A 24,235-nucleotide genomic window follows, 5' to 3' on the forward strand; every position below is an offset into this window, starting at 1 on the left:
CACTTGTGAAGAATTTCAAATTTAGATACTGGATGTCTTCTCCAAATGAGGTAGAGGTTGTGGAATGCATTGCTTGGTTAAAATGCAATGTTGGTAACTCTGATGTATTGTTTCTCCATTTAAATAAGTACATGGGGAGCTGGCAGATGGAAGTGGGCGGGGTCTGTCTTGATGTCTGAGAAGCCTGGATGGTAACTCTCCTTGGCTGGCACTCTTGAGCCCTGGTCCCACCTAGCCGCCTGGAGTTTTCTCAGTTTAGATCTGTTTCTCAGCCTGGAACTATTGCTATTGGGGGCTGGACAGTTCTTTCTAGTGGACACTGCCCTGTGTATTGTGGGATATTAAGCAGCATCCCTCTTCTCTACTCACTAGATGCCAGTAACATCCACCTTTCCATCCCTCACCAGCTGTGCCAACCAAAAATGTCTCCAGGTGTTACCCAATGTCACTTGGGAAGGAGGCAAAACGTACTCCTCCCTGTCGAGAAACATGACTTAGAGGTGGCTGAGGCCCCCGACCTCATGCTTCCTAGTTCCTCCCATCCTTGCTCTGTCCCACCCAAGGACCTAGGAGGATATGTTCCTAGTTGTCCCTTGTTCCCAGATGGGATCGAGGAACCTGCCTTCACCAAGTGGCTCTCACCTCCTCTCAGGTGTCCTTACCCCCCCGGAAAGGCCATCCTCTAGTGGACTTGGCATTCTGGGTGGCCCAGTGTCCCCAGGGCCACGATGTGGATACAGTTGGTGATTCTCAAACTTTAGGGTACACCTGACTCAACTGAGGGGCTTATTAAAATTTGCCTGAGCTATCCCTGGAGAGTCTAAAGTAGTGGGTGTCAGTGGGGACCTGGAACCTGCATCAGTAGCAGCTCTCCACACGGCACACAGACACCCTGAAAGACCCATCTCCCTAGGAGTGCTCTGGGCCCCCACAGGCTTCCTCCTGGTTAGAAGTGTCACCCTCCCTATCCCCCTTCGTCCCTCCAGCCCATTCCTGTCAGCTCCTGCTCTGCTCTCCCCACATAAGACCAGGTGTGGGATGCTGTCTCCCACCTGGCGAGCCTTTTCCATGCTTTCTGGCAAGGACTAAACTTTTCCTTCCCCTTTGCCAGCTGGGCGATCACACCCAAGCCAAGAGTTGGTCTAGCATCTCTAAACCTTCTGAGAACCCTTGCCACATCCTTCCTTGGCGCCTGGACCCTCTGACGTCTCCTGCAGGGAGGACCGGGGTCCTGGGCCTGACTCCACGGAAAGTTTGTGGAAGCATTGGTCACCCCAGTGCTGACTACTGACCAACCCGAGGAGCCAGGGAGAGGAGCAGCTGGGCCAGGTGTGTGTGCGGGGCACAGCCGGTAGGTGGGGGCTGCCTGCTCAGGCCCAACCAGGCAAGGAGGCTGACGAACAGCTGGTCCTGGCAGGAAGCCCATCCCGCATCTCTAGACAGACAACACACTCTCTCTCCAACACCTCCTTCATGCCCTACACGCTCCAATAGCCTTTGGTTTCTGCCTCCACCTGGTCGCTGATGCCGGCCGGGAGCTGAGTTAAAGCAAGAAGAGACGTGGGGACCGTGGAAACCGAGACTCGGGTCTCTGCAGATATTTCTCTTAGACAAGCTCTCTGGAGAGTCAGACTCTACGGGGAATGCTGTAGCTTAGGAATCCTCTGCGCTTAGGTACAGTCATGACTGATGACTCACATCACAAAAACTGGGCAGGATGCTAAACCTCCAGTGTCTACGGGGCTTGGGGTGGGTGGACCGGGCTCAGTTTGGACCCTGGGAAACTGGACCGCCCCCAAGCACCCCTGCCCCGTTCCCAAGACTGGTTGTCTCACCAGAATGTGGACTTTGTGCTAACAGCTCTTCGGATATTTTCTTTGAAGAGGCTGGCACGCAGTTTTAATGTGAGATCTCTTGATTTTTCTATGTTGCCACAAATGTAAACCTTCTGGGGGAGCTGGGCCGTGTGACCCTCAGCTCCCGGGGTGTGACCTCTGACCTGCTTCAGTCCCTCCTCCTGGGGTGATGCTCTGGAAAGGTCCAATGGAGAAGGAAATCTTCCAGGTGTGGCTTGATGGGAGGGGACTGCTCAGTCGCCCTGAATGGTTGTTCTGGAAAGAATGTTAGGGTTCATCTGGTCCACATCCTACTAGTTTTACAGATGGGGAAACTAAGGCCCAGAGACGTCAAGGGGTTTTCCTAAAATATGTCCCTGGTGAGTGGCAAAGGGTGGGGACTAGAAGCAAGGTCACTGAACCCAGTCCAGGAAGACCTCATGGTGGCGGGGACCACTGTTGGTCAGCCCGGGGCCTGGCCACACGACTGCTCAATGGGGCTGGTTGGATGAACGTGGTAGGCTGAGTCATGGCCCGAAGACATCAGGTCCTAACCCTGAAATCCATATATGTGACCTTACACGGGAAAGGGGTCTTTGGGGGGTGTGATTAAATTAAGAATCATGAAAATGGGGAGATTAACCTGGATTATCTGGATGGGCCCTATCTACCATCACAAGTGTCCTCATAAGAAGGAAACAGGGAGATTTGGGACAAAAGACGCAGGCCGCGTGACGGTAGAAGCAAGATGCTACACTTCTGGCTTTGAAAATGGACGAAGGGGCCACAAGCCCACAAAGGCAAGGAATGAGGCTCTAGAAGCTGGAAAAGGCAAGGAAACAAATGATTCTCTAAAGCCTCCAGACTTAAGACCTACAGAAATGGAAGAGAATAAATGTGCGTTGTAAGCCACCAAGCTTGTGATAATTTGCAACAGAAGCCATAGGAAAATGATACAAGGAGTGGATGGTGGCAGGGACAGGGAGAGAGCATGGTGGCAGGAGGGTTGATGGCCCCTGTCACGTGTCCTAACGCACGGCCGACTACTGTCCCCCTCCTCACTACACTCAAAGCCCACAGGCCTGCTTGCAGTTCCTTGAACAGCCCAAACTCCTTCCTGCCCCAGGGCTTTTGCTCCTGCTGTACCCTCCGCCAGGCATGCCCTTCTCTGGATTTCACCTGGTTCGTACCGTCCCGCCTCAGTATAAACATTGCCTCTTCAGACAGGAATTCCATGACCCTCTAAGCTAATGTTCTAGTCCACCCTAAGCCACTTTTCTCCAGATCACTGCCCTATTTCCTTCATAGCAGGTATCACCAAAAGGACTGCGTGTGTCTTTTTGTTTAGTATTCATTTCTTGCCTATCATCTGACTCCATCATGGCAGAGGTTCATCAGTGGATCCCCAGTTCTGAGGACGGTATCTGGGGCAGAAGAGATGCTCCATACATATTCGTTGAGGGAAAGACGGTGAGGAGCCCCGCCGGGTTACACACAATTTGGGGTGGGTGTGGGGGCTTAGTCCATAGTTCTTCCCCAGAACAAGGAGCTGGCGTCCACGTGATAAGACGGCAGGGACTCTGATGGAAAGAGGGTGTAATACAAGAGTCATAACTCTAGAAATAGGACCTGTCTCCCCTAACCCAGGAAAAGAGGGAGTGAGGAAGTCACTTGCATTCCAATGGTCAAGGTGAGAAGGAACAGTTGCGATGAGAGGCGGTGTGAAGGCAACACGGTTGGATGCAATTTCTTAGCAGAAAAACGCCGCCAGAGTGATTCAAAGCTATGAGGCACGTCCAATACACCAAAGAGGAGACCCTCTAAGGCAGCAGACCTGGAATCAATGCTGTCATTGGCCGGTCTAGGTCAGTTCTGCAGGGGATGGTACCTCAGGACCTCAGTTTCCCTTTTGGACTCTGAGACAATATCCTGATGTCCTCAAGACACTTGATGGCTAGTGGTCAAGTGCACTGTGGCCAACAGTGCCCTCTACGTAGTCAGCAGAGCATGGGCTCGGAGTCAAGTCCTGGCTTTGTTGCTTGCTAGCTGTGTGAGCTGGGGTGAGTAACTGCACCTCTCTGAGCCTTGGTTTTCTTATCGGGAAAACAGGGTGCTATGAGGAGGAACGAAGGAATTACTTGATATAGAGACCTCAGCCTGGGGCCAGGCCCACCCGGAGTGCTCCCTAGAGGTGGAGCATAATGATAATAAAACTCAGGCCACTTGTGGCGACATAGAGGGACCTTGAGGGCATTATGCTAAGTGAAATAAGTCAGATGAAGAAAGACAGTACCGCATGATTTCACTTACATGTGAAATCTAAAACAACAAACAAAAGAAATACAAACTCAGAGACCCAGAGAACAGATTTGGTGGGATCGGAGGGGCAGGGGGTAGAGGGGGAAGGACGAAATGGCTCAAGGGGATCAATTGTCTGGTGAGGGACGGTAACTAGTCTTACAGTGGTGAACCCTGTATGTGTATACAATTAGCGAATTATAACGTACGCCTGAAATATAGATAATCTTGCATACCAATTTTACCACCAAAAATCCCCCAAAACAAAACTCAGACTTGTCACAGAAGGAGGCCTCCTTCCCCCAGGTAAGCTGATTCTCTAGCGGTTGAAATTGACTTCTATTCCCCCAGCCACATTCTCTTGCCTGGCTTCTCTTTAACTCTGGACACGCATTGTGAGATTTCTAGGTAGAACCACAATAGTGCTGTGTGACGTACGGCAAGTTGCTTCACCTCTCTGAGCTTCAAGTCCCTCATCTATAAAAGGGGGTTAAAACCACACGTCCTACTTAGGGAGCCGGCTTCACGCCAGGAGGTAATCTGTAAGTAACGGAGTGCCCTGTAAGTGGAGAAGTTATCAGAGCGCAGGGCGAGGGTGACCGGCTGGTCCAGATGGATGCTGGACCAGGGACCTTGGCCTCTTTAGAACCCTCCTTCAGGGCAGCAAGCTGACAATCTGGATATCCTCTGACATGCAGCATTTTAAAGAGACTGCTCCCAAGTACAGAAGGTCCCGGATGCCCCTGGATTTGACTCCCTTACACTCCCTCACATGCGCCACCACCTGCCAAGGCCACCTCCCCCCTGGGATGAAGGGATGAGGCCGTGTCTAAACTAAACATCACTTCTCCTCCCAGAGAAGGCCAGCACCCCCAAACAACAGGGCCACGGATGCCCCACGAGGGAAAGGGACTAGGTGGAACAGGAACATAAGTCTGTGTCCAGGAGGAAAGAGGACAAGAAGGAAAAGAATGAGGCCGAGAGACCAGAACGTCAGGAGCACTGCTGAGAACCAGTGATGGCGCCAGCCTCTGCTCGGACCCCAGGAGTCACAGCCTAGTGAGTGCGACCTGGATGTCGGGCTCTGCCTCACTGTTGCCTGCTCATCCAGCATCCAGGATACCGGTTCTGACCCCCCACCCCAAAAAGCAGCCTGGATGAAGAGGCCCCTGGGGGATTAAGTCATTTCCAGGCAGCCATGTGCTCCGAGGGGCCTGAAACATCCAAGGCCTGCCAGCCCCAAGAGGGACCCCAAAAACATTCTGTCTCTGGGTTTCCTCTTCCTGATTTGGGACACTTATTCTTAAGGAGGCACTTGTGTCAGCCACCAGGGAAGCAGTTTGGCAATTTGGGAGAGGCAGTTTTGGTTGTTAGGACGATGGCAAGAGTGCTCGTAGCGTCCCAGTGGGAGGGTGGTGGCACCTGAGGTGATGGACATCCTGCAACACCAGGGACAAACCCAAACAGGAAGAAGGGTCCCGACAGCCATGCAATCTTTGGACATCCACACATTAAACAACAACAACAACAAAAAACCCCCAAAAATAACTACCACGCTTAAATTCTTAAGCCATAGATCCCAATTTAGTCTTCGGTATAACTAAAGCTTTAAAATATACTGAATTTTCCATGCATGCCACTATTGCCGCTGAATCTAAGCAAGACAGGGCATGGTTCTATCGGGAGCTGTTCACCATTTCGGAAAATCACATCACCAAGGTGACGCTGCTGGTAGCATTTGAGTTGCCAAAACAACACACCTGTGCCAATCTGCCCTGGACGCGGTGGTGTCTGCAGCAGTTCTGTGTGTAGGTGCAAACATCTGACTGTTCCAGTGAGGTCATGCCTGTGCACTGATGCAGACATTACAGGCTCGTTTATCATAAATTACTTTTATGCTCTCCTATATTTTATAGTTAAGACATTATATGGATTTTTAAAAATGCACCGTGTGGTTACATGATCCATGAATTCGCTTCTGGTTAGTAAAAGGGGCATTTAAAAAATATTTGGTAAAAAATGGGGGGGAGGGGCCGTGTCTTTGAGTCCAGCATGGGTGTGAGCCATTAAGCTTGGGGAACATGTGCCATTTTGAAATATTCCTCATCCTGAGAACCATTTACCTTAGTGGGTTTCATGGAGCCCTGGGTCACTTCGTCCCAAATCTTACTTCCTCCGAAAAAGCTTTTTTTTTTTTCTGCTGCTTTGGTCAAACAATTTACTACATGCAAGGATGACACAGGGTCATCAGAGGAAGACCGTGATGGATGAGGGCGGGCTGAGAGCTCAGGGGTGGCCTCCCAACTTGGAAAACTAGGTCCGACTACACATCAGACGGACGGGCCCCTCCCGCATGTTCAGGACACAGAGGAGGCTTTGCTGAGATGGTGTTTGAAAGGAGGCTAAGGCCTGGCTGACACAAGGGCCCCCGTTAAGTCCTTCATGTTTGACGCCTCGTGCAAGCCTGATGTCCTGCCCCGGCTTTGGTGTCCTGCACGTGGGCTCCTTGGAGGGAGGACCCAGCTCCCAATAGTGGGAGGGACTTCTCCATGCCACACACAAGATTCAGAGTCTTGGGGCATTCTGATGCTCCTGACCTGCCCACACTGTGCCCTGCTCACAATCAGAACCAAGTGGATAGAGCAGTAGGTACAGGCGGGGTTCCGCTGGCACGCACGGTAAGACAGCCCCCACTCAGTGTCTCACTGCTCCTCGTGGGAGAGGCAGTGTGGAGGATGAGGGAGGCACGTACAAGACGGGAGGCGTGGGCTGGAGGGCAGAGCATCAAAGGGCAGCCAACGACCCTTAGCACCCCTCTGCCCAGGGGCTCCTGACAGAGCGTCATCTTCCTCCTTGGGGGATCTCTGGGGTCTTGCTGGAATGGGCTCAGTTTTTGCCCAGGTGTGGGAAGGTGGGAAAACCCAGGATGCCACAGGTGGGCTGCCACAGACTGAGGGGCCCACCAAAGGGCTATTGTGGGGTTGCCCTATCAGGAAGGAGGACTACATCCCATGCAGTTCCCCAAACAAGCAGGCACACTTGCACCTCACGACCTTGGCACCTGCCGTTCCCTCTGCCTGGAATGCCCTTGCTCTGTAAAGCTACAGGGCTCCCGAACCGCTTGCCCAGGGTCTTCTAGTGTTGTCTTCCTTCTGAGACCTGGGCAGCCCTTCTATCTAAAATCCCACCTGCCCGATACTCCCTAACCCCTCCCAGCTCTGTTTATCTCCTTAGCAGGGATCACTAAGGAGGCTGCATATTTCACATTTTTATCTTGTTTATTCTTCATCTTCCCTACCATGCTGTAAGCTCCCCAAGGTCAGGGGTTTGTCTCTATCATTTCACTCAGAAGTCAGAGGACTTGTCTATTCCATTCATTGTTCTACCTCTAGTGCCGAGAATAGTGGCTGGCAGGTAGCTGGCCTTCAATGAATGTTTGTTAAATGAATCAATGCAGGTGCCTGGAGAGATTCTTTAACCCAGTCCCCTGAGGGACTTCTTGGTGACCTCTAAATGCTCTTGGGACACACAGCAGTCCCTGGGGAGGAGGGCGCTGGGAAATTTTGGCCTAGATTTCCGGGGGCCCTGAGACCTGAGCCTCCCTCCATACACGGGGGTAGATAAGAAAGGTCTGCCTACACCCATTGGGGGCCAGAGTGTCAGTGCTGGACCGAAGGTGAGAGTGGCAGGGTGCAGAGTGAAATTTCTCTCATATCTCCTGACCCGCTATTTTCTGACCACCTGGCTCAGCTGCCAATTTCTCCCCAGAGAAGGAGCTACCATCACCCACTGTTGCCAGCTTTGCTCCCCACAGAATCAGAAAATGCCAACCTGGCAAACAACAGAGGGTCTGCCACTGAATTCAAGTTCTAGCCTTGGCTCTGACATAATCCGAGCAAGAGGGCTGTTTTGGGGAGTTGGGGCTCATTCTCTACCTCGATTCCATTCCCCTCTTTTAGAACTTTCCTTGCCCTTGACTGGCTGTCACAAGGAGAGAACAGGTTTAAGCTGAGGGGTGCCCGGTACTCCGCTTTCCCTCTCTCTTTCCGGGGCTGTGACACCCATCCCACGCTCGAATCTGCCATGCACACGGGCCTCTCACTCACTGGGCAACCTCAGGAAAGGCCCGTCCCCTCTGAGCCTCAGTTTTCTCACCCGTGAAATGTGGATCGCAGAAGTACCCACCCCATGGGGTTGCCGGACGATTACATGGGATAAAGATTGGAAGACATGATGCCAGCTACCAGGATGGATAGCTCTGGGATTCACGGGAAGACATACATACTACAAGTTATGCCTATTCTGCTCTTGCACTTGCAATTTTAAGGGAAAGAGGCAAAGTGGGGGGGTGGGTGAGAGGATGTGCTGGTGTAGATGTCAGAGACAGCTCAGGTTGGCTTCTGGGCTGCAGTGGTAAGTTGCAGGACATGTTCACATGCAAGATACACGTGCGCACATGTGCGTGCACACCTGTGGAGCTTACCTGTCCACCTGGACTTCTGCATCTTTTGTCTCTGCCTTGGTGGGTCCACCTCCATTGATCCCTCTGTCACCACTGGTGAGAAGGCTCAGCACAGGTTCTATCTCTTTGAGTAGTTCATTGCGCTCCTCACTGCCCGGGATGGCGACCCTGGGACTTTTCTTGGCGGGGTCCTGGCTCGGGGGCCTGGGCGCCAGGCCGTTGGTGTGAGACAGCAAGCCAGGTTCCTGGCCATTGTTGTGGACATGCTGTGGCCCACTGCCAGGACCTGTGACCCCGTCCACTGCCAGTGGCTGCTCTTTGCAGGTTGACGACTGGTGTGACAGGTCGACGGCTGCGGTGGGGGGACCCAGGGGTCGTGTCACCCGGATGGTCTTGGGGGTCCCGTCCCCAGTGAAGGTGGTCTCCAGGTGCGTGGTGAAGCCCTCGGGGCCCCTCAGGATGAGGACCACGTGGGTCTCAGAGGCAACGCCCCTGAGCACCTCCAGGGCGCTGGCGTAACTCAGGTCCACCAAGGGCTGGCCGTTGACCGCGAGAATGATGTCTCCAGCCTGGATGAGGCCACTCTGCTCCGCAGCACCCCCTCGAATCAGGTCAGAGATGATCACGGGGGGCTTGCTCACCCGCTCCTTCACCAGGAATCCCAGGCCCCCCACTTTGCGCTTGAAAAGGCGGACCGAAATCACATTGGGCTGGATTTGCTGAACACTGAACATGTGATTCTCCATGATGTCTAGTGTCCAAGGGTCTGAAGAAGATCTCAGGCTCTGTCCAGCCAAGACGACTTTACCGAGAGACGCTCAGCTGCCGGTGGCGCCGAGAAGGAGCTGGGGGCTGGCGCTGCAGGGGTTGAGGGGAGTCTCGAGGGTGAGTTGCTCTTGGGCGTGATCTTGTCGGTCTTTGACGTCAAGTCGGTGTCACCCACTCATTGCCGTTTGGCGGTCGGTGGCATGATTTCCTGCGTCTGCTTCCTTCCTTGTTCTCTAAGGACGCGATGGTTGATCGGGCAGACGTCAGAAGAAGCTGTGGGACGCGTCCCTAAGCAACAGGTCAGACGGACTGGGAGGAGAAGTGTCTGGTGGATGTGTCTAGAGGTGACGCACGCTCTTGTGGGCTATTCTTTGGGCATTGGCAGCCCGTGAGATGCAGATTAGATCTGGGGCTTCCTGAGCTGAAGGAAAGGAACAAGGGAAGGGATGATGATAATTAAAAACGAGAGACTGGTGTGGGGTGCCCAACGCCACCTTCAAAACTCAGATGGGAAATGCAGCCAAATGAGAAGTCTAGCTATCAGATGATCTGAGTTCTGAAGACGACCTAGAAACAAAATCTTTCTTCCTGGAGGGGGATATCTTCCCAGGTAGCTGCAAATTGCCTGGGTTCATCTCCATGATCAAAGCCCTGGGGAAACCACGGACAGTCCCAGAAATCAGAAGGCAAGAATGATAAGGTCTCTCTTACTTCTTTCCCACTGCAAGAAGTCACCCCTCCAACTTGTCACATGGCCTTTGTCTCCCCGTGTTTCACAAACACGCATCCATCCACAGGTCAGGAGCTCAGCCAGCACGGATCTCTGGGCTCTCCATTCCGGCCACTCTCAAAGCCCCCGCAACCAGCCCCCTGGAAGGGGAAGGACGCCGCCATCCATGGAACTGCCTACGAAAGATGCTCATTGGCCTTTAGGACCATGTTTGTAATTATTAGCTGTTCCAGGTTCAAAAGGATGGACTTGGCCACATTAAAAACCATTAAAACCAATCTGGGTATAATAAATACCAAAGACATGGGTCCACATGAAACTGTGGAAGACATATGTACTCTGCAGACCGTCTGAAACCCTCACGGAGAAACATCAGGAAAAGTGGACTGTGTACCCTGAGGTGAACATAAGCAGGTAGCAGGTGCTCAATGAGGATTTGTTGAACGAAGAAGAAAAAATCCCCAAAGACTAAACATAGTGGACACTTACTGAGCACAGACCCCCTCCTTTGATACACACCATAACCCTTTAAAACATGAGAAGACCAAAGCTTGGGAAGGGTCAGTGACTTGTCCAAGGTTATGTACAGAATTAGGGCAGAGAGAGGATTTGAACTTAGGTTGGCCTCACTCTTGAGCCTGAGCTTCTAAACGTATACTCTAGTTTTTAAAAATGTATATTCTAGCTATTTTTGCAACTCCCACCAGCTCCCCCAGGCTTGGGGAAATGAGGTGTGGTTGGGGTACCAAAGGCCAACAGGGGGCCCAGCTGGATGCTTGCCCCAGGTGAGGTGTGTGCAACTGTGGTCCACACACAGCAGGCAGTAATGTGTGTCTTCTGTGTCTGAGTCAGGGCAGGTGATCTGTGGTTGTAGGTGGAGGCGGGGGGCACATGGGTGTAGCAGAGAACCCCTCCATCTCTTTCCTTCTCCCCAGTTCCTTCTCTATCTCTGCACCCCCTTCCGCAGGCATCTTCACCAGCACAGTGAGGGAGCTCCCATCTGCCACTACTAACGAAGTGACACTCCCTCGTTTCCCTTTTAGTGGCTTCCCAGGGTCACCCCAGGGCTGAGGCAAATGACAAGCTCCCAATGTCTCTGAGAGCAGGAGATGGGTGCAGACGCCCCCCATGAGAAGGAGGTGCCCCTTCCTGGATCCCCTGGGGGGGTGGTTAGCAAGTGCAGCCTCCCCCTTTTGCAGCTCGCCTTACGTAACTCTGCCAGTCCCGTGTGGGTGAGGGAATAATGACTACCCAGGCCCAGCCTGGGCTGCGTTCTCCATCTGGTGTTGCTGTGTGTGTTTCTCTCTGTGTATTCATGCATCGCCCTTGTGCTGTGTCATTTCTCTGCTGTGTGCGTGAGCGTGTGCGGCCCATGTGTCGACCGAGTATCTGTCAGCGTCTTTATGCTGGGGTTCTGGTTTGCAGAGAAAACCATCCAGAACCACTGTGCCCTTCCTCCCTGGGGAGAAGATTGGTCCACCCTGCTCCCCTGGCTTCCTTGACTCTCCCCAAACCCCATCTCTTCCCGGTACCAAACCCAGGCTGTTCGTTGTTTAGTTGGAGAGAGACAGCTGGGACCCGCAGATCACTCTTGAGTGTCCAAGTTTGGCACTGAGCTTGGTCTCTTTAATTAAAGAAGGGACTTGAAGGTGGGCTCTTGAAGAGATGAGGCCCCCAAGCTCTCTCCTGCCACACATTGGCTTGGGCCAGACCTTATATGACAGAGGCTGGGCTTGGTTTAAGAAAAAAGAAGTAAAAGACTCCACGAACCTGCCCAGCCACTCTCAGCCTTGACTCTTTCTCAGCTGCTTTCGAAATTAGAGGGGGCTGTTAGCTGATGCTTAGGAAACTGGGGTGCTGTTTCTTAGACTTTGGCCTAGAAAGGCAACTTGATCTTTGGAAGGAATTGGAATGAGGCTGGGCTTGGGAGAGGTAGGGATGATCAGTGTCTGGAGAGAGAGAGAGAGAATATGCAAGCCCTGGGTCTATCCGACTGGATTCTGAGCACTCACCTTGGTCAATCCTAACCCTGATAATAACCCCACAACACTAGGCCTCCCTCCTTTTCCTCCCCAAAGCACAACCTCCTCAGCTGCCATACGTTTATTCTCACCCTGATCAGTGTCAGGTTTGATTATCCCCATTTTACAGATGAATAAGTTGTGCTGCTATAGGGAGAGCCACGTATCCCAGCTTGCAAATGTCTGGTGTCCAGCAGGCCCCTCAGTCCTGGGCCAACCAGGACAGCTGGCCACCCTCTGCCAGAGGGAACAGTTTTAAGGCCCTTTCCATGTGTTTCTAGGTGAATTCTTTATTTCCTCTGAACCTCAGTTTTCTCGTCTGTAAAATGGGGTCATTAAGTAATTACCACCTCCGTGGCTAACTGGGGTATTAAATAAAACAATGAATGCAAGGTGCTCAGCAATGTCACAGGGCAAATGCTCAGAAAAAAATGGTTTCCTGCTACTGTTATATAACATGTAATGATCCAGGCTTCCTGGCTTTTAATTCAGTGCACATTCTACTCCATCACAGGCCAAAGGTACTTCATGTGCGACCTAGAAGGGGGCCCTTTGCTGGAAACCACACTGAGGAATCTCTTGCTAGTCCCCATACGGGGCATTGACTATACCCAGCCTCCGCCCTTTGGAGATGCGATTTTAAATAAATCACATGTGCATACACGCCAGATTACATACCATGGAAATAATACTTGGATACGGGCCTCATTCGAGTAGTTCCATGGTTTCACTGTATTTATTTCAGTTACCTTGCTGTGAGGAAATTAGTGGCTGACTTTCGGGGCCGACTGCCAGCGAGAAGGAGGGAGGCAAAATAGGGCAGCGTCTGCTACTACCATCTCGCAGTGTGACCTTGGGCTGCATTTCTACAACCCAAGGATTGGTAGCAGCAGCAGTTTTTGAGCGATTGAGAGTTTACTGTGTGCTAAACATGGTGCTGAGCCCTCTGCATGGGTGTCAGATGAAGTAAGAGCTGTTTTTATCCCCACTTAACAGACAGACAAGGTGACTAAAGTTCAGAGAATATGCCAAGGAGGCAGCCTTGTGTCTGAGTGATTCTGAGTACTCACCAGGGTTAAGCCTAATAATAATCCCAGAAAACTATGCCTCCTTCCTTTTCCACCCTAGAGCACACCCTCCTCTGCTGCCATATTCTTCATCCTCACCCTGACCAAGGTCACGTTCCATTGCTCCCATTTTACAGATGTGGAAATTAAGCTGCAGCAGCGAGACCTGCTTTTTCTGGTTTGACCATGGCTTTCCATTTTTAGCACTGAAGGTCAGAGGACGTCAGGCATCAGAGACAGTTGGGGGGGTCTACAGCAAGGCTGTCGAATAGGGCAGCCACTGACCACATATGGCCATTGGACTCCTGAGCTGTGGCTGGTTGCATTGAGATGTGTTGTATGAGTAAAATGCACATTGGGCTTCAAAGACTAGTAGGAAAAACAGAATATAAAATAGCTCAATCATCTTCCAGTACAGACACGTGTTGAACTGAGAATATTTTTAGATATATTGGGTTAAACACAATCATTATGAAAATTCATTTTACCTGTTGCTTTTTACTATTTGAATGCAATCACTATACAGCTAAAGGTCACATTGGTGGCTTACATTGTATTATCATTGGGCAGTGCAGGTCTGGCATGTGACTCTAGAGTCAGCTGTTGGACCAAGGCTCTTTCCTGTATCCCACTGTCCCTTAGGTCCCTTCAAGAAGCTACTGATAACTTAGCTAGGCAAAAGACACTTCTTTCTAAAGAAACCAGAAAAATTACCTAGAGGGTGAGCAAACATCTCACAATTTTTGGAGGTTTGAGGTTGACCACTTGGAATAAGCCTGATGGGAGTAGAATGGTGGAGAGTAAATCCACCTAGAACCCTGTGAAGACAGGTAACAGTAGGGTGTCACCTGGGCTAACAGGCCAGTAACAAACATCCTGCTGCCAGAGCGTCATTTGAAAGCTAAACCATCTGTGCAATGAATGTTTCCTTAAAAAGAATAAGGCAGATCCCTATTTACAGGTAGGAAATGATATACCTTTAGGTGAAAAAAGAAAGGCGCAAACGTGTAAGGCCTGCACGCATAAATGCAGAGAACCTTCTGGAAGAATGAATATTGCTGGTTGTATCTTACAAGGAATACTGGATGTCAGAAGTAGGAGGAAGCACTATCTTTGTTTCCTATTTGAATACCATTTAAATTATTTTTAGCACATGTGTGTTACCTTTTAAATGAACAATATTAGAAAACAACACCCAGCCTGTGAACACCCAAGTGTTTTTAGTTCGCGCACCCACAAAATCTCTGATGGAGTTACAGCGCTGGCTCCTACCTCCCTTCAATCTCACTTAAAAACAAATTCAAGTCCTCCATGTCTAAAAGAATCAAAACAAAATACTGCCACCCCTGATGCAAACAAAAGACTAAAACCATAACCCAACTGCACTTAAAAAAAACACAAAACACACACAACAAAACAACGAACTTTGTTACATCTCCCGAACAGCTAATTTGTAGTCTTTTCCCAGAGAGAACACCACTGGGAATCAAGCTGACGTGCTTTCTCCCACGCCAGCAAAGCATAGCTACAAACCTGCCAACCTCTGCAAAGCAGGGGGTAAGTTGGCATTCTGTGCCTTGGGGATCCCAGAGACAAGAGCACCCTGGTTCTGTGGGGTCTCCCCAGGCACGTCATTCCCCGTTTCATGGCTACATTTTGCCTGCGATGACTTCGATCTTCCCAGATCTAACATCCATACCTCACGGGCAGGATCGGGCATCGAGTTAGGGGCGTGAGGATTAAGGATTAAAGCTTGCCAGTATATCCTGTGGCTGAGGGTTTGGGAAACCCACGTTCTCTTACTTTGCCACTTTGTACCATCTCTTTGGCGGTTTGACAATATCTACCCCCAAATTTAAAATACACAGATCTTTGGCCATTGAAGTTTTAGGACTTTCTCCTGCAGATAAACTGGAAGGAACACCCTTAAACATATACGAGTACACACAACTCTTCCTTGCAGTGCTGCTCAGAAAATCAAGAGATTGGGAAAATTTGAGAATCTATCGTAGGGGAGTAGCACATCCATACAATGGAATCCTATGTGGGTATTAAGTAAGGGGGGATTAGATCTCAAAGGATCAATGGGGAATGATCTTCAAGACACACTACTGAATTTAAAAAGCAAGGTGAAGAACACTGAGAGAGAAATATATTTCTATATTCATCCTCTGTAATTTATCCATACTTCCACAGAAGCGTGGAGATGCTTTGAACATCTCTGGGAAAACATTCCAAGATACTGGCGCCCGGGGTTGCTTCTGGGAAAGGGGACTGGGAGGCTAGGGGCTGGATGGGAGGAAGGCGTCCTTTTTATTGTATATTCTTTTTGTGCATTGTAAATTTGGAACACCAAAAGAGCAGAATTTGGTATGTTGGAGCATGGAACTCAAGAGAGACAGCCACAAATGCAAGCCCAAAATCTTGGTGGTGAGTCAACACCCCTGGGGTCGGGTGGGGGGGTTCATGGATCAGAGCTACAGGGCCGGCTTCTCTATGTTGGATCTGGGGAAGTATGGAGCCTTCATTTCATCTTCATTTTGCAAAGCTCATTTTTATGAGCTAGTTCAGCCGGCTGTAGAGCACGATATCCACCATATAGACAGAAAATTCCAGGCTTTGGAACTAAGATTCTTACATTTCTTCCATCTACAGACCCCTCAGTGGCACAAAAATCCCCAGAGATGTACCCCTCTCTCCACCCTTGCCAGACATACCCCATCACAGGAAGTGGAGGTAGGGGTCATAAGACATGGGCCTTCGAGCCAGAAAGACAGGGTTTGTGACTCACCTGTACCACCTATTAGCTTCAGATCCCTCATCTGTAATATGGGAATAATAAGTCACACAGGATAATTAAACGAGAATGCATTTGGTGGGATAATGCATAGCCACAATTAACTACCCTGTTTCCCTGAAAATAAGACCTAGCCAGACAATCAGCACTAATGAGTTTTTTGGAGCAAAAATTAATATAAGACCCGGTCTTATGTTATATAAGACCGGATCTTATATTATATAAGACCTGGTCTTATATTATAGTAAACTAAGACCGGGTCTTATATTAATTTTTGCTCCAAAAGATGCGTTAGAGCTGATTGTCTGGCTAGGTCTTATTTTCAGGGAAACACAGTATGATTTTCAGAGTCAATTTAGATTACACCTCAAGGAAAATGAAACATTTCAGGCCAGATACGCACACGTAATCGTGGTCAAGAGGATGGCCTTATTACTATAAAATGGAAAGATATCACCAGTGGTCTCTGAAATGTTCCTTAAGAACCATTAAAAACTAAAATAAAAAGACAGAGCATATTTTCTACCCCCAATAAATCTTAACCTTTTTTACTTTCTTTTTGTTCTTCTCCTTTTCTCTCCTTTCCTTATTTTCTCCCTTCCTTTTCTTTCATCCATGTCATCCATTCATTTATTAACTCTTACATAGCTCCTCCCTGGGTCAGTGAGGAACTCGGTACTGAGAATACAAGGATAGACAAGAGAGGGACCACATCCCTGCCCTCAGAGCTCACAACCTGGGGGCAGAGCGGGTAGAGAGAGACATTAGCAACAAGTATAGTGAGTAGAACAAAATGGAAATACAGCATGCTAATGGCAGCATGGACAGGACAACTAACATAGTCTGGGTGGTTGTGGTCAGGGAAGTCTTCCTGGAGGAAGAGTTGGCCAGATGAAGGAGTGGGTGGTGGGAGGGAGGGGTGGAGGAGAGAAGGTACTGAAGGGGGAGGGAGCTTGTATTAATATTTGAGGCACTAGACAAAGTCCCCTGTGGCAGAAGAAAGTCAATGTTCTATAAAGCTGGAGAGGTCTACAGGAGCTGGGTCATGAGAGCCAAGTTAAGGATTTTGGACTTTATTCTTAGGACGATGGAAAGAATTGGAGGGTTTTGAGAAGAGAAGTTCCTTGGTCAGATTTGTATCTTGTAAAGATTGCTCTGGCTGCTGGATGGAGAATGGGTGGGAAAGGCGAGGCTTTTCTAGCTACCGTGTTTCACCGAAAATAAAGAAGAAGACCTCACTGGACAATCAGCTCTCATGCATCTTTTAGAGCAAAAATTAATATAAGATCCAGTCTTATTTTACTATAATATAAGACCGGGTCTTATCTAATCTAATCTAATCTAATCTAATCGAATCTAATCTAATAATATAATATAATATAATACCGGGTCTTATATTAATTTTTGCTCCAAAAGATGCATGAGAGCTGATTGTCCGACGAGGTCTTATTTTCGGGGAAACGCGGTATGAGGAGTCCACTTAGAAGGCTGCTGGCCAGAGACGAGAGATGACGCTGGTGAGGGTTAGGGTACCGAAAGGGAGAAAGGAGGGAAGTTGGTAGATCGAAGCGATATTTAGGAGGTGGAGTCAACAAGAGTTGGTGACTGATTGGATGGAGAGGGTAAGAGAGGAGGTGCTGTCCACAGTGGCTTTCCAGCTTCTGGCTTCCACAAAGAGACAAACTGTGAGGGTGGGTAAAAATGGGGTGAAAGAAAAGATAAGAAATGAAACTCATCTGATAGAACTATCTTTCCTGAGTAATTAATTTAACTGTGGTCTAACATATTGCAAGCGTCAACATTTCTTTATGTCATTATTTCTTTCTACAATTTTGAGAATTAAGAGAGGATCATGGAAAATATCCTTGATTTGACTTATTTCCCAGCTGTGCCATATACTGGTCACTTGATCTTGGGAAAGTCATTTAACATTTTGAATCTCAATTTCCTTCTGTGAAACTGAAAAAGTAAAAACAACTACTTCCCAGGGTTTTTGTGAACATTACGTAAGATGGATGCTGTGAAGAACACTTCTTTGTAAACTGTAAATGTCAACTGTCGTGGTAATGTTCAGTCTTTATTTTTAGGAGGACATCAAGAACAGCACCTTCCAAATTACAGCTTTGTATTAAATTAAGACTCAACCAAGTTTCTCCTCTCACGCCTGGCATGCTTGGGTGCCCCCAGTGCAGGAAAGCTGGGTCAAGAGGGTGGCAAATGGTGCTCATGGAAGGAAAAAGAAGAATGCTTATTGGAAAGGAGCAGTGATAATATCTGTTCCCTTAACTTGCAAATTCCCTGTAAATAGATCACGGAATCCACAATAGGCCTGACTCAGTTGCAAATGAATATCGGAAAAGGGAGAACATATTACATAGAAAACGCAAGCTACAATGGCAGGAATAACTCCACATATGTCAGATATAACAATAAATATAAGTGGTTAAACTTGAGCAAACGATCAAGATTCTCAGTTTGGATAAATGCATTTGCAGTTGCCATATGTCAGCATGCGTTAGCACCTAGTAAGTACACAATAAATATTTACTGAATAAATGATCAGCGACCCACAGCAGTATCTTTTATTGAATTGTATTAGCTTGAACTATGTGAAATCAGCGGTTTGGCAGATGATCAAATTCACCAGTCTCCTACAGTTCGACCTAATATTTTGAACATTATTATATGTAAGCGCATTAGTCAATTATCTAATTTCATTCTTACAACAACCATACGACAGACACGACATTACTATTCCTACTTAATAGAGGTTGAAACTGAGGCTCAAAGATGTTAATTAAGTCGTAGATATTTAGCCAGCTAGTGTCAATGATGGGGATTCCAACCAAGTTTGTCGGAACTCAAATCTTTGCTTTTATTAAAAATCTTCTGAAACGGTAAATTTAGTAATAGTTGTCACTCTCAGATTGTTAAGTAGATAATCATATAACCCATAAATAATGACAGCTCAAAGTCTTTGCTTTTATCCCTTCAAAGCACTACTGTGAATTTTTATTTCAGTTGGCCTGATCACCACCTACGATTTTTGTCACTGGAGGTTGAAAGTGATCATAGGGGTTTTCTATTCCAACGGTTCATGATGTGGAGTCTATGGACCCCCAACAGGGCTCAGGGGTGCCTGCAAATCCTGGAATCGGGCACAAAACGTACCCCTGGAGAGACAAATCATAGCATTAATATGGTTTTCCACGCACTTCATGACCCACGTAGCAAGAAGAGGGAAAGTTACTCGGTCAACTCTACGTTTTCCAGACAAGGAGTTTGAGGCTCATGGATGGGGAAGGATTTGCTGAAGGTTCTCAGAGACGGAGTCAGAACGAGGATTCTGGTCTCTTGCATGATTTCTTCTCCAACCCAGGTTACATGCTCATGTTTCATTGGCTCCCCCATGAAATCAGGATATTTACTCAGGGTCCTACATTCAACAGTAATGCTAAACTCAGGATGTGAGCTGTAGCTTTTTCAGGAGGTGCCCTTTCTATCTAGTTATACTGTTTCTTGATTATTCAAAATAAGCCCAAGGCGTCAAGTTACCTCCTCAGCCCTTCCTTCCTGGTGAACCACCTCCAATTATTATCTGTCTCTCTAGGATTGATAACAGAGGGTCTGAGAATACTATGACAGGTGGAGGGTGGGGGCAGAGTGTCACAAAACTGTGTGCACAATTCCAGGATTTTCCAGTATCTGTAGGGATCCACAGACCCCATACTAGTTGCTTATCAGGATAAAGGTTTAAAAGATCAATTTCGTAATTAGGATAAAAAGCTGAGTACATTTACCTCGTGTTGCTAAAGGAAGCCATAAGTGATAACGCCATTTTTAAAATTAAAAAATCAAAGAAGGATCATAGTATGAGAGATCCCTGCCACAACTCCTTCATTTATTCAGCTTTTGAGCAACTACTTTGTTCCAAAAGCGGGTCATCCTACTGAACTATGAGGCTGTATGCTCCTTGATGACAAAGACCATGGTTCCTTGGTTTGCGGTTGTACCCTCAGTGCAGCAAAGTGCTGGGCACACAGTAGGTGCTCAATAAATCAGAGTCTCAATCGCCAAGTCTACAGCTATTGAACGATGCCACAGTTAGAGCACCATCCCAGCGGGTGGTGCCATGCAGGAAGGCAGGGCTGGTATCAGTCCCCTTCCTGCCAAGCGGTGGCAGGGAAGTGATAATACGGCCCATTACAGATGAAATAATGAATGCCGGAGTCTTCCCATACTTGGGTGACAACACCATGGATTCAAAAAACGGAGAGCGAAAGAGGGTGTCACAACGGAATTTGTAAAATGACCCCTGATGGACATGGTCTAACGCCTCGTTACACCACGTGGGTCATGGACCAGCAGGCATCCCCTGAGAGTTGCTTAGAAATGCAGAGTCTCAGGCCCCACTCCAGACTTATGCATCAGACTCTGCATTTTATGAAGATCCCCAGGTGATTGGTGTGTGTATTATAGTTCGAGAAACCAGTCTGCCTCGAATGCCTGCGTTACTTTTTTGCAGTCCCATGCTACTTCAAGCAGAACACTTCAGTCTAGGGAGTGTAATAATATTTAGGTTGCATCGTGTAAAATTGCAGATATTCAACTATTTTGTGACTTCCAAAAATGGCAATTTCAAATGAAATTTCAGTTTCAACCCAAACTATAAACTGTTCTGCCCAAAAGTGCTTCAGACCCAAGTTATCGCTTGTTTCCAAAAGGCTCTGGTCAGATTCTGCAAACAACACCCATAGGCATACAGATGACTTTCATTTGGTTAACACAGTTAAAAACTAGAAGTGTCACATGAAATCCAAGTTTCTGGGGTTCTTGGAACATTGGAAGGTGCTGGGTCTGCCTTCCTGAATGTCAGGGCCCCATATGATAGGGCATGAGTTCGCCCACTCCCCTGGGGGCCCCCAGGTGAACCCTCTCACTCATCTGTTTCTTGCCAGGACCCTGTGGGTATTTATCTGATTGTGGGGCCCCTGCTAGATAGTGAGTTTTAAAGGGAAGCAAGGATGGTCATCCTTAGAAGATGTTCAATACAGGGATAGATGTGCTCAGTGATTTGGGTCCTGTCATACGAAGGTCAGACAATTAAGTTCGCGAACTTGTTGCAACGATGTTGCTAACCTGTTTTGATATCAGAGGGATTATTCATTAGGAATTTGTACCAACTGGACAAACAGTTAACCAAGTTTACTATTTGGAAGAGTTATAAAAGGCTGCATGAAAAAGTTAGACGACCTGAACTTTTTGCCAACAATTCATGGCTCTTGCATCACGACAATGCACCAGCTCACACAGCACTGTCTGTGAGGGAGTTTTTAGCCAGTAAACAAATAACTGTATTGGAACACCCTGCCTACTCACCTGATCTGGCCCTCAAGGACTTCTTTCTTTACCCAAAGATAAAGGAAATATTGAAAGGAAGACATTTTGATGACACTCAGGACATCAAGGGTAATACGACAACAGCTCTGATGGCCATTCCAGAAAGAGTTCCAAAATGGCTTTGAAGGGTGGACTAGGTGCTGGTGTTGGTGCATAGCTTAGCAAGGGGAGCACTCGGAAGGTGACCGTAGTGATATTTAGGGATGAGGTATGCAGCACTTTTTCTAGGATGCGTTCTGAACTTAATTGTCTGACCTCATAGGTGCCCCGGGTTGATCCAGGTCCCCACCTTCCTGAGAGCTCCCTGCATCTGTCCTAGCTTGTGTCCTGGGGCTCATGTTCTCCTACCCTCATTTCCCCTGGGGTAAAGCTGCTGAGAATGGTGCAGCCTTTCACACCTTAGTCATCCTTCACTCCACATCCGCTTCTTCTCTCACCTCAGTGTGTTTACAGAAACCCTTCCTGGAGTGACACCTTTCTCTCTAAACAGAGCTTTTTCCTTTGATACCAAACCAGTCTGCACCTACTCATTCCAACAATAGCTGAATGGAAACCAGCCTCCTCCCTCCCTCCAGAGGAAGCACAGTCCCACGTCCCACATGTTGTGCTTAGTGCCTGTGCCTTGGGGTTATTACCCAACCTGGCTGGGCCTTTCACTCCTGGCTCATCAGTGCTCCTGGTATGCCTCTAGGAGACAGCCCTTCGGTGACACTGAGTGACCTACTCCCACCCGATTCAGCCTTACCTAACAGAGCTCTGCAAATTGCCCCCGAAATAACATCACAGAGGTGGGAAGGACGGCTTCTGAGGGAATGTCATGGTTAAGATGGTAGGTCCCGGGTTCAAATCCTGACTCTGCCATTTACCGACTGTGTGGCTTTGGGAAGACATGTAGCATCTCGGTGCTTCTGTTTCCTCATCTGTAAAATTGTGAATAATAACAGTATCCACTTTGCAGGGCTCTTGTGAGGATTACATGAGATAATGTCATATTTCCCCCACTGGTTTTACTACCTTCGTATCTTTGTGTCATATCTGTGTCTCACTGGTGCAATTATTTATTTACAATTTCCCCTTCAAGTTGACTCACTTTGTACCTTGAATACTTACTATAACCTCATTGTAAGGAACGATAATATCCATGAAATCATAGTATGAAGTTGCCATAGGACGAAGGTCCTATTATCTATCAAAACAAATGTTTAATGAGTAAAATTTAAAAAAGGATACCAACTCATTGCAATCACGAATAAACATTTAACAAACTCAAATTGAAGGACATTCTATGAAACAACCGACTAGTAATCTTTGAAAGTGTCAGACCCATGAGAGGCAAGGAGAGCTTCACAAACGATCACAGATGGGAGGTGACTAAGGAGAAATAAGCACTAAAAGTGGTGTGGGATCCTGGATAAGACCCCGGAACAGAAAGTTCATTAGCGGAAAGAGTGATGAAATTCAAATAAGGTCTGTAGTTTAGTTAATAATACATAGTATGTCTCTGTCAATCTCCTGTTATTGGTAATTGTACTACGGCTAGGAATTATGCTTACATTAGGGGATGCGGAAAAAGGGGTATAAGGAAACTTGTTGCACTGTTTTGCAACTTTTCTCTAAGTCTGAAATTATTGCAAAATAAAACGTTTTTTAAATGGGTACCAATTAAGCAGTCTTTCGCTTTTGCCCCCCCCCCCCCGCCCCCCTTCAGCACCTGGCAAGCACTCATTAGCTTTTCTCTCTCTGGATTTGCCTGCTCCAGGTATTTCGTACAAATGGAACCCTCCACAACATGGCCTTTTGCGCCTGGTTTCTTTCACACAATGTCTGCCAGGCTCATCCATGTTGCAGCATGGGTCAGAACTGCATTCCTTTCTCTGGCGGAATACGATTCCATTATATGGATAGTCCACATTTTGTTGATCCATCCATCTGGTGATGGACATTTGGGTTGTTTCCACCTTTTGACTATAGTGAATAGTACTGCTGGGAACACGCATGGACAAGTTTTTGTTTAAACACTTGTGTTCAATTCTTAATGGGTAGGGAGTTTCCTGTTAGGGTGATGGAAATGTTTTGGAACAAGATAGAGATGATGGTTGTAAAACATTGTGGGTGTACTAAATGAATGCTACGCTTTAAAATAATAAATTTTATGTTATGCGAATTTGACTTCAATAAAAGAAAATGGGTGTCACCCGTGGAGGCTCTACCACATTCTGGGAAACCTGTGCTTCTGTGAGCCCAGCACTTAACACTGTACCAGGCTCTTAGCAAGTGCGAAAAGGATGTTGGCTTGTGTCATTATTATTGCTGGAGCCACAAGTGACTCTCAGCTCCCACTCCCGTGTTCTTTCCACAATATCACGCTGCTTTCGCTAAGCAAGTTCCTCCTAGTTTAATCGACTAGTCTCCTTGAAGGTCAGCAATACAAGCCCAGGGTCCCTGGGAAACCACCACTAGAATGCCTTGCTTTGGCATCTAAGAACTTCTCCTTTCACAAGACATGTGCCCGCCTAGCATGACACAGCTGGCCATTGCCCCGAGATCTGTGCTCAGAACAACACAGAGTGGACATTCAAAACAGACACTATACTGGTTACTTGTTGACGGAACATCAACTCTATTTCAGCAGCTTTTTCAAGAAGCCTTACCTGCTCAACAGACTGAGCGCTTTATTTATCCTACAATTTGCTGGTTAAGTCCCAATGCCTCGGCAACAGTTTATTTTATGTTATAATGTGCCGTCCCATTTCCTCAAAGTACCTGGGGGATGCATTTCAGCGTTCGAAATGGAAGAAAATGCCTGATTTGTGCTGAGGCTTCCATGAGGATCCTACAGAAAACTGGAGACACTCCA

The 24,235-nt window shown here is 48.0% G+C and overlaps 1 protein-coding gene across 4 annotated transcripts in view; it reads right to left on the bottom strand.

The window, feature by feature from the left end:
* The window catches only part of NOS1 (nitric oxide synthase 1), a 163,376-nt gene that overhangs the window by 72,001 nt on the left and 67,140 nt on the right, over positions 1 to 24,235 (bottom strand). For 3 of the 4 annotated variants that reach the window (XM_033097858.1, XM_033097859.1, XM_033097857.1), the window contains exon 2: positions 8,617 to 9,784. In XM_033097858.1, coding sequence (XP_032953749.1) covers positions 8,617 to 9,341 — 725 coding nt within the window. In that variant the 5' untranslated portion in view covers positions 9,342 to 9,784. Of the gene's footprint in view, positions 1 to 8,616; positions 9,785 to 24,235 lie in introns of those variants that run through there. The other variant, XM_033097860.1, reaches the window with a different exon arrangement.

Source organism: Rhinolophus ferrumequinum, chromosome 25 (genome assembly GCF_004115265.2).
Source record: "Rhinolophus ferrumequinum isolate MPI-CBG mRhiFer1 chromosome 25, mRhiFer1_v1.p, whole genome shotgun sequence".
Taxonomy (NCBI): Eukaryota; Metazoa; Chordata; class Mammalia; order Chiroptera; family Rhinolophidae; genus Rhinolophus; species Rhinolophus ferrumequinum.